The sequence below is a fragment of the Sphaerodactylus townsendi genome, linkage group LG05, assembly GCF_021028975.2.
Source record: "Sphaerodactylus townsendi isolate TG3544 linkage group LG05, MPM_Stown_v2.3, whole genome shotgun sequence".
NCBI classification, from domain to species: Eukaryota; Metazoa; Chordata; class Lepidosauria; order Squamata; family Sphaerodactylidae; genus Sphaerodactylus; species Sphaerodactylus townsendi.
The window spans coordinates 138,276,471-138,286,347 of NC_059429.1; the positions used below are offsets into that span (position 1 = coordinate 138,276,471).

At 64.8% G+C, this 9,877-nt stretch overlaps 1 protein-coding gene across 1 annotated transcript in view; it reads right to left on the minus strand.

Annotated features, from left to right (window-relative positions):
* Positions 1–5,070, minus strand: part of LOC125433454 (uncharacterized protein KIAA1755-like) — an 80,853-nt gene extending 75,783 nt beyond the window's left edge. Inside the window, exon 1 of the mRNA XM_048497962.1 lies at positions 4,811–5,070. Within this exon, the coding sequence (XP_048353919.1) occupies positions 4,811–4,813 (3 nt within the window). The 5' untranslated portion in view covers positions 4,814–5,070. The remainder of the gene's footprint in view (positions 1–4,810) is intronic.
* Positions 5,071–9,877: the final 4,807 nt, after the last annotated feature.

Genomic DNA, 9,877 nt, shown 5'->3' on the forward strand with positions numbered 1-9,877 from the left:
ACATCCTGCAGGTGAGCTCCCAAGGGCACCTGGTGGGCCACTGCGAGGAGCATAGAGCTGGACTAGATGGACTCTGGTCTGATCCAGCAGGCTTGTTCTTATGTTCTTATGGTGGGTCGGCCCCTGAAGGAAGGAGGGGGGAGCTGACTAATGAAGCCCCCTCTTCCCTGGCCCTCCCTGCCTGGAGCTGGCAAGAGGCCCCCACCAGGCGGTTGTTTTAACCTCCACGGCGGTTTCCCGTCCCACGCACTCCCTTCCCAGCAGCTGTGAGTGATCCCAGCAGCCTTCTGGGTGCCAAACTTCTCCTTCCCTTGATGAGAAAGAGGGAGAGGAAAAGTCTTTCCTGCAGGCAGGCAGAGAAGGCAGGAGGGAACTGGCTGGCAAGTGGGCAAGGAGCGGCTCTCGCAGCCTAGAAACCTGTTGGTGCGAGACACAGAGGCACACCCACGGGGATCATTTTGGGGGTCTACCCTCCCCCCCCCAAAAGTCTGCAAACGAAGCTGCAGAAAAAGGCTGAGATTATCCCTACAGCAGTGATGGCGAACCTTTTCGAGACCGAGTGCCCAAACTGCAACCCAAAACCCACTTATTTATCGCAAAGTGCCAACATGGCAATTTAACCTGAATACCGAGGTTTTAGTTTAGAAAAAACGGTTGGCTCCAAGGCGCGTGTTACTCGGGAGTAAGCTTGGTGGGAGTCGGTGGCTTTGCTTTGAAGCAATCATGCAACGCTTCGAACGGGTGAATCACGACCCGAGGAGGGTTTAGAAGCAAGCCCCATTGCCAGCAACCGAGCTTACTCCCAGGTAAAGGATTGTGCTTTAGTTCTTCCCATGAAAATCAGTGGGGTTTAACAGCAGTTAACGGGGTTACCTACATGTCGTGCCCAACGGCCCAGGCCAGCCTAGATGTGTGTGTGTGTGTGGGGGGATTTTCGCCCCCAGCCCCACATGACGAACTCTGTGCACGCGCTCCCACAGAGAGGGCTCTGAGTGCCACCTCTGGCACCCGTGTCATAGGTTCACCACCACTGCCCTACAGCCACAGCACGGATTCTCACAAGCTAGAGAACAAACTTAACTGTGTGAGTTCACACAGACAGGGGCACCCCGTTCACTGGCCCAGCTGATGTCAGCAGAGCAACCTGCCGTTTTCTGGGTTTCACAGAACTCTTCATCAGGGAAGATCTACAGAAGTTCACAGAAGGTTTGAATGAATGAAAGCCCTGCCATGCTGAGCCCTTCGGGGGTAGGGCGGTTTATCAAATCGAATAAACAACAACAACAACAACAACACTCTGTCCAAGGGTCACGTCAGCGCAGCCCAGAGATTTCCCTGGGCGTTCTGTCATTTCCTTGGACTGACACAGCTCCCAAAGGACTTCATCGTTTAGCTCAGCAGGAAACTTAACATTTTCCAAATGACTTTGCAAAAACAAATGTGAGCAGCAAACAATACCAGATGACGGCCACGCAGCCTGGAAAACCCACAACAGCCAGAAACCCCACCGTGGAAATATGTTCAGTTGTTTACTACTTGGCTTGTTCTCCTTACATCTGGAAATCTTTCCATTCTGCCCGATGAAGAACTATGTGGAGTCCCAAAACTTGATTACTGTTCTTCCCATCTCAGGCAAATCACTGTCCAACTTGCTTACAGTCCCCCCCCCCCCCACCTGTTGAACCACCGGCTGAAGAGGACAAATGGCACGGGATCATTTTTGACACCCTGATAGGACCTCAGCATTGGCCTCTTTTCTTGCAGCTGTCCGTAGTGGTCGCTGAAAAATTCTGTCCTAGTTCCTCAACTCCGAAGCTATGAATGCATGAAGCTGCCTCATACTGGGCTGGGACCTCAGTCCCTCAATGCATGGCAGCTGTGAAAAAGGCAAACTCTATGCTGGGGATCATTAGGAAAGGAGTTGATAATAAAACTGCAAGGATTGTCATGCCCTTATATAAAGCCGTGGTGCGACCGCACTTGGAGTCCTGTGTCCAGTTCTGGTCGTCGCATCTCAAAAAGGATATTGAAGAGATAGAATAAGTGCAGAGAAGGGCAACTAGGATGATTGAAGGATTGGAGCACCTTCCTTGTGAGGAGAGGCTGCAGCGTTTGGGACTCTTTAGTTTGGAGAGGAGACGGCTGAGGGGGGATAGGATTGAAGTCTATAAAATTATGCACGGGGAAAAAAATGTTGACAGAGACACATTTCTCTCTCTTTCTCACAATACTAGAACCAGGGGGCATCCATTGAAAATGCTGGGGGGAAGAATTAGGACTAATAAAAGGAAACACTTCTTCACGCAACGTGTGATTGGTGTTTGGAATATGCTGCCACAGGAGGTGGTGATGGCCACTCACCTGGATAGCTTTAAAAAGGGCTTGGACAGATTTATGGAGGAGAAGTCGATCTATGGTTACCGATCTTGATCCTCCTTGATCTGAGGTTGCAAAGGCCATAGTAGACCAGGTGCTCGGGAGCAGCAGCAGGCCATTGCTTTCACCTCCTGCTTGTGAGCTCCCAAAGGCACCTGGTGGGCCACTGCGAGTAGTAGAGAGCTGTACTAGATGGACTCTGGTCTGATCCAGCAGGCTAGTTCTTATGTTCTAATTGTCTACTCTGACTGGCAGAAGCTCTGCAGGATTTCTCATCACCTACTTCCTGGTCCTTTCAATGAGACGCCGCTGAACCCCAGGACCCTCGTGCCTGGCAAACAGGCCAGCTCTATCCCAGAGCCATGGCCTCCCCAAGCAGCTCCTTGGTCCCTCGAGATCAATTACTGCTTACTCAGGTTGGCAAGCACTCTCAAAGGTTTCAGGGCAGAGGAGGGCCTTTCACATCACCCACTATCTGGTGCCTGAACTTCCAGAGATGGTGGGGACTGACCCATAAGGAACTTCTAGGGACCCAACCAGGCAATGTTGGGCTGTTCCACCACCAAGCCCCAAACAGGTCCTTCACCCATCAAGGTCAGTATTGCCTATCTGGACTGGCAGCAGCTTCCAGGGGTTCCAGTTAGATGACTTTTGCATCAGCTGCCACCTGATCTTTTCCAGTGGGGATGCTGGGATTTGAACCTGAGACTTTGTGCAGGCCAAGTAGCACTGCCATTGAGTCACGGTCCCTCTGCAGCCCCTCCCGCCCAATAAACCGCGTCGGTGCCTTAACTCTGGCATGTGAATACCCACACACAGCGCATACCCGCACGGCTGCTTTATCCACCAAGGTCAGACTGCTGAAGATCTATCAGCGGGCATTTCCCCACTCTCCATGATCCCCCCTATGCTGCGCGCTGCTCTCAGCGTGCGACATCCGTGGAGCGCGCCCTGGCGTCCCCACGACCCCTCTGTGCGGGGTCATCAAAAGGCGCCGTTTTCTCCAGCGCCAGGGATGCCGCGCACTGAGGGGGCGCGACAGCGGCAGCGTCGGGGCGGCTGCGCTGTCGCTGCCTCTGTCGTGTGGAGTGCCTGGGGACCCCGTGCTACTTGAGGAGAGTAGCACAGGGCTTAAGTGGGGAAAGGCCCAACATCAGTAGCATCCACTCCTCCAGGGTCTCCAACAGATGTCCCCCCCCCCCCCCGCTGCTTCACCTGACAGGAGCAGCAGTGGCGTAGGAGGTTAAGAGCTCGTGTATCTAATCTGGAGGAACCGGGTTTGATTCCCCGCTCTGCCGCCTGAGCTGCGGAGGCTTATCTGGGGAATTCAGATTAGCCTGTGCACTCCCACACACGCCAGCTGGGTGACCTTGGGCTAGTCACAGCTTCTCGGAGCTCTCTCAGCCCCACCTACCTCACAGGGTGTTTGTTGTGAGGGGGGAAGGGCAAGGAGATTGTCAGCCCCTTTGAGTCTCCTTACAGGAGAGAAAGGGGGGATATAAATCCAAACTCTTCTTCTTCTTCTTTTAACTGGAGATGCTGGTAAGGGGACGCGTGGGGCCTCCCTTCCCTCCCGCAGGCAGCCAAAGCCCAGGTGCTCTGCCACTGAGCCACGGTTTCCACCACTCCACTTTCTATCCCGTCCTTTTTTAAAGGGCAGCAGGAACCAGCCTGGCTTTCAAGGCAGAGTGGCCCAGTGGGCAACTTGTTTGGCCCAAAGCCCCTGCCCACCCCAAGGACTCCCAGTACAGAGCCAGCCTCTTCTGGTTTCCAGTGCCACCAGCAAGAGTTACCTGCCCCACCCACAAGAAAGCCGTGGGTGGTCCACTTGCAGCTCAACCAGGGGACGTAGCCTTCTCTTCCACTCTGCCCTGCTGGACGGCTTGAGTGGCCTTAGCAGCGTTGAACAAAGGCGGGGTCCACAGCAGGCCACTCGCCACTGCTGCAGCCCGGGGAGCCAGAGATCTCAGCAGGCAGGTGCGCAGGCCCTGGGCCCAACTTCCCTGGGGCTCCGAAAGTGGGGGGGGGAGCAGCTTGCCCCCCTCCAAATAAGAAATTCCCCTCCGACAGTAAAGGCATCCTCCAGCATTTCCAGCCTTCAGAGTTGCGCAACAGCCAGCAGCCTAGCTAAGTTTGCATCCTAGAGAGACTGACAAGATGGGCGGGGGGGGGGCTCTGGAATCAAGCTCTCCCCGTCCAAAAAAGATCTGGGGGGTCTGCCAGGTGCTGGTGCTGCTGCAACTCAAAGGGCTCCTTTCTGAAACTCGCGACAGGACCTTTTGGAGTCTCTCCAAAGTTGCCCCAAGAGGAGCCCCCGTCTTGTTGCCCCCCCTCCCCGCTCGCCCTCCCCCCCTTAGTGCCCCGGCCACTCATGCCCTTCTCGGGGGCTTGGCCCTTCCCCTCCGCCAGCCGGGAGCCCCGGCGAGCCCTTTACCATGCTTGCCCAGGCGGAGACGTTGGAGGGGGGGGGGGCGCCCAGAAGCCCCCGCCGGCTCTTCCTCTCCCCCAGCCCGGCCGGGCTCTTCCTCCTCCTCTTCCTCCTCTTCCTCCTCCTGCCCACGGCAGGGCGATCCAGGTGCCCCTCGACGGCCAGCAGGGCGCAGCGGGGCCCCTCGCGCTCCTCTCCCTGCCCGGCTGGGTGCCTCGTCCGGAGAGCCGCTCTCCTCCCCCCCCCCCCCTTCCCCGGCTGCGGAGCGGAGGGGAGGGGAGGGCCGGGGGAGGGGAAAGGGGACCGGGCGGGGAAAAGACGCCGCTCTCTCCCTCCAGCCCCGCTGCCAGGCCCGGCGAACAGCAGCCGCCTTGTTCCCAAGCGCGCGCCCTGCCCTGCCCTGCCCTGCCCTGGCTTGCCCCGTGGCCGGACGGGCTGGGAGCTGCTGCCAAGGGCGTCCCCCCGGCGCGCGAGCCGTTGCCCGAGTCAGGCCCCTTCCAGCAGCGCGGGGGTGCGAACGAGCTCTCGGGATCAGGCCGGAGCGGCCGTCCGCTGAATGGGAGCCGTCGGTGCGATGCAGCAGCCCAAAAGGCGAATGCGATCTTGGGGGTGTACACCTAACAGGGGCCGAGCGTCCAAATCGCAAGAGGTCACCGCCCGATGGATTATCCCGTTGGCCAGGCTGCCCCTGAAGTCCTGCGTGCAGTTCGGGAGGGGGACTCAGGGGGGAAGGCGCCCTGGCGAAGGGGCAGGAATAAAAACCTTGAGGCCGGCAGCACCTTTAGGACCACCCCGAGTTTTATTCTTGGAGTGAGCTTTTGTGTGCAAGCACCTTTCTTCAGGCACACTGGCGTTCTAGGGGCTTCACTTCCACAAGGATGGGGGCAGAGCGAAGCAGGGGCAGAGAGGAGGGCAGCGAGGGTGGCCCGGGGCCTGGAGACTGAACCCTACCAGGAAAGGCCGGGGGATTTGTGGAAGTCTGCGGAAGGTGGGGGGGGGGGGGGGCACACATGACTGCTCTCTTGAAGTATTTCAAGGCCAGTCACTGGGGGGAGGGGCAGTTCCTGTTGGGGGGCGGAAGGTGGGGGGGGGGGGGCACACATGACTGCTCTCTTGAAGTATTTCAAGGCCAGTCACTTGGAGGAGGGGCAGTTCCTGTTGGTTGGCAGCAGAAGGTGGGACTTGCCGCCATCAGGGGTTTAAATTACAGGTCCCAACTGGATAGCAGGGGAAATATTTTTACAGTAGGAGTTTATTTATTTATTTATTTATTTATACTTTGGGCTTCTAAGACCGCCCCATCCCCGAGGGGCTCTGGGCGGTGTACAGCAGATAATAAATACAATTTTAAAACATCATAAATAGGCTAAAACTTATAAAAGCAGCGAAAACTAGCTAAACAGTAGCATTTAAATGTAAAATAAATATAGGCATAGGTGTAGGTGGCGCCCGGTGCCTAATATTAAATTCTTCCACCCCCAGGGAGAACGGTAGGTCTAGATAGATGTTATAGGCCCAGATGTAGAGGCCGGCGGAAGGGCCAGCGAAAGGGGCCAGCGGAAGGGGGCCAGCGTTGCAACATTGGAATCAGCTGCCCCCCTCAAGCAACACCTGGGCAAGCACTTGGCTGGGATGCTCTAGGCCAGTGGTGACGAACCTGTGGCACGGGTGCCAGAGGTGGCACTCAGAGCCCTCTCTGTGGGCACGCGCAATCAGAGTGCCCCCCCACATCTAGGCTGGCCTGGGCCACTAGGCTGGATTATAGCATTAAACCTAAGACCTAGTTTTGGGGAAGCAGTGTTAAGTGCTGTTAAACCCCACTGATTTTCATGCGAAGAACTAAAGCGTGATCCTTTACCTGGGAGTAAGCTCAGTTGCTGGCAATGGGGCTTGCTTCTGAGCAAACCCTCCTAGGGTCGTGATTCACTCATTGGAAGAGTTGCACGGTTAATTCAAAGCAAAGCCACCGACTACCACCAAGCTTACTCCTGAGTAATGCACGCCTCAGAGCCAACCTTTTTTTTCTAAACTGAAACCTCAGTATTCAGGTTAAATTGTTGTGCTAGCACTTTGCGATAAATAAGTGGGTTTTGGGTTGCAATTTGGGCACTCGGTCTCGAAAAGGTTCGCCATCACTGAGTCTAGGGCAGCTGATCCTGCATTGAGCAGGGGGTTGAACGGGGGGGGGGGGGGGGGCTCTCTGGCCCTACTGTTTTCCATCAACACCCCTTAGGAAAGCAGCATGTTAGGATTACGTGTATGACACCAGAGCAGCTTTGCCCCTTCCCAAACCGCCACCTATCTCTGCCTCTGTTCCCTCTGAGATACCCCTCCGAAGCCACAGATGCAGGCAAAACGTTAGGAACAAGATCCACCAGACCACAGCCACGCAGCCCGGGAAACCCAGCACGACCAGTTGAATCCGGCTGTGAAAGCCTTCGACAATACGGTCCTAGGTACGTTTACCCACAACCAATTCCCGTTTATTCAGTGGGACTAACTGCCAGGTAAGTAGGTACAGGATTGCAGCCTTCGCCTCTGCCAGAACTTTCTGAATGGGTTCCCAGTCTGGCCGCTGCCACACGAGTCGTGTCCCGAATCCAGCTGCTGTTTGGCTGCTCCCTAACAGTATGCTTTGGGGGGCCCCTTCTCTGATGAAGGGGGAGAGAAGGTTTCTCTCAAGTCTCCCCTTCTCTTCTCTTTTCCCCCGGCTTGACCTTTGGGCATCGCTGCCCAGCTGGGTCTGGACGAGGCCTTTCAGCTTTCTCCAGAGGCACAGAGCCCCATTCACGGGCGCAAGGGGGGGCCCACGGGGGCCCTCCCCCCCCCCTCTCCCCCCCCCCCCCCCTTGCTGGCCCCCCCCCCCCCTTCATACCCCCCCCCCCCCCCCCCCCCCCCCTCCCCCGCCCGCCCCCCCCCCCCCCCCCCCCCCCCCGCAACCCCCCCCCCCCCCCTCCCCCCACCCCCCCCACTCCCCCCCCCCCCACCCCCTTCCCCTCCCCCACCCCCCCCACCCCCCACCCCCCCCCCCCCCCCACCCCCACCCCCCCACCCCCCCCCCCCCCCTCCCCCCCCACCCCCCACCCCCCCCCCCCCCCACCCCCCCCCCCCCCCACCCCCCCCCCCCCCCACCCCCCCCCCCCCCCACCCCCCCCCCCCCCCACCCCCCCCCCCCCCCACCCCCCCCCCCCCCCACCCCCCCCCCCCCCCACCCCCCCCCCCCCCCACCCCCCCCCCCCCCCACCCCCCCCCCCCCCCACCCCCCCCCCCCCCCACCCCCCCCCCCCCCCACCCCCCCCCCCCCCCACCCCCCCCCCCCCCCACCCCCCCCCCCCCCCACCCCCCCCCCCCCCCACCCCCCCCCCCCCCCACCCCCCCCCCCCCCCACCCCCCCCCCCCCCCACCCCCCCCCCCCCCCACCCCCCCCCCCCCCCACCCCCCCCCCCCCCCACCCCCCCCCCCCCCCACCCCCCCCCCCCCCCACCCCCCCCCCCCCCCACCCCCCCCCCCCCCCACCCCCCCCCCCCCCCACCCCCCCCCCCCCCCACCCCCCCCCCCCCCCACCCCCCCCCCCCCCCACCCCCCCCCCCCCCCACCCCCCCCCCCCCCCACCCCCCCCCCCCCCCACCCCCCCCCCCCCCCACCCCCCCCCCCCCCCACCCCCCCCCCCCCCCACCCCCCCCCCCCCCCACCCCCCCCCCCCCCCACCCCCCCCCCCCCCCACCCCCCCCCCCCCCCACCCCCCCCCCCCCCCACCCCCCCCCCCCCCCACCCCCCCCCCCCCCCACCCCCCCCCCCCCCCACCCCCCCCCCCCCCCACCCCCCCCCCCCCCCACCCCCCCCCCCCCCCACCCCCCCCCCCCCCCACCCCCCCCCCCCCCCACCCCCCCCCCCCCCCACCCCCCCCCCCCCCCACCCCCCCCCCCCCCCACCCCCCCCCCCCCCCACCCCCCCCCCCCCCCACCCCCCCCCCCCCCCACCCCCCCCCCCCCCCACCCCCCCCCCCCCCCACCCCCCCCCCCCCCCACCCCCCCCCCCCCCCACCCCCCCCCCCCCCCACCCCCCCCCCCCCCCACCCCCCCCCCCCCCCACCCCCCCCCCCCCCCACCCCCCCCCCCCCCCACCCCCCCCCCCCCCCACCCCCCCCCCCCCCCACCCCCCCCCCCCCCCACCCCCCCCCCCCCCCACCCCCCCCCCCCCCCACCCCCCCCCCCCCCCACCCCCCCCCCCCCCCACCCCCCCCCCCCCCCACCCCCCCCCCCCCCCACCCCCCCCCCCCCCCACCCCCCCCCCCCCCCACCCCCCCCCCCCCCCACCCCCCCCCCCCCCCACCCCCCCCCCCCCCCACCCCCCCCCCCCCCCACCCCCCCCCCCCCCCACCCCCCCCCCCCCCCACCCCCCCCCCCCCCCACCCCCCCCCCCCCCCACCCCCCCCCCCCCCCACCCCCCCCCCCCCCCACCCCCCCCCCCCCCCACCCCCCCCCCCCCCCACCCCCCCCCCCCCCCACCCCCCCCCCCCCCCACCCCCCCCCCCCCCCACCCCCCCCCCCCCCCACCCCCCCCCCCCCCCACCCCCCCCCCCCCCCACCCCCCCCCCCCCCCACCCCCCCCCCCCCCCACCCCCCCCCCCCCCCACCCCCCCCCCCCCCCACCCCCCCCCCCCCCCACCCCCCCCCCCCCCCACCCCCCCCCCCCCCCACCCCCCCCCCCCCCCACCCCCCCCCCCCCCCACCCCCCCCCCCCCCCACCCCCCCCCCCCCCCACCCCCCCCCCCCCCCACCCCCCCCCCCCCCCACCCCCCCCCCCCCCCACCCCCCCCCCCCCCCACCCCCCCCCCCCCCCACCCCCCCCCCCCCCCACCCCCCCCCCCCCCCACCCCCCCCCCCCCCCACCCCCCCCCCCCCCCACCCCCCCCCCCCCCCACCCCCCCCCCCCCCCACCCCCCCCCCCCCCCACCCCCCCCCCCCCCCACCCCCCCCCCCCCCCACCCCCCCCCCCCCCCACCCCCCCCCCCCCCCACCCCCCCCCCCCCCCACCCCCCCCCCCCCCCACCCCCCCCCCCCCCCACCCCCC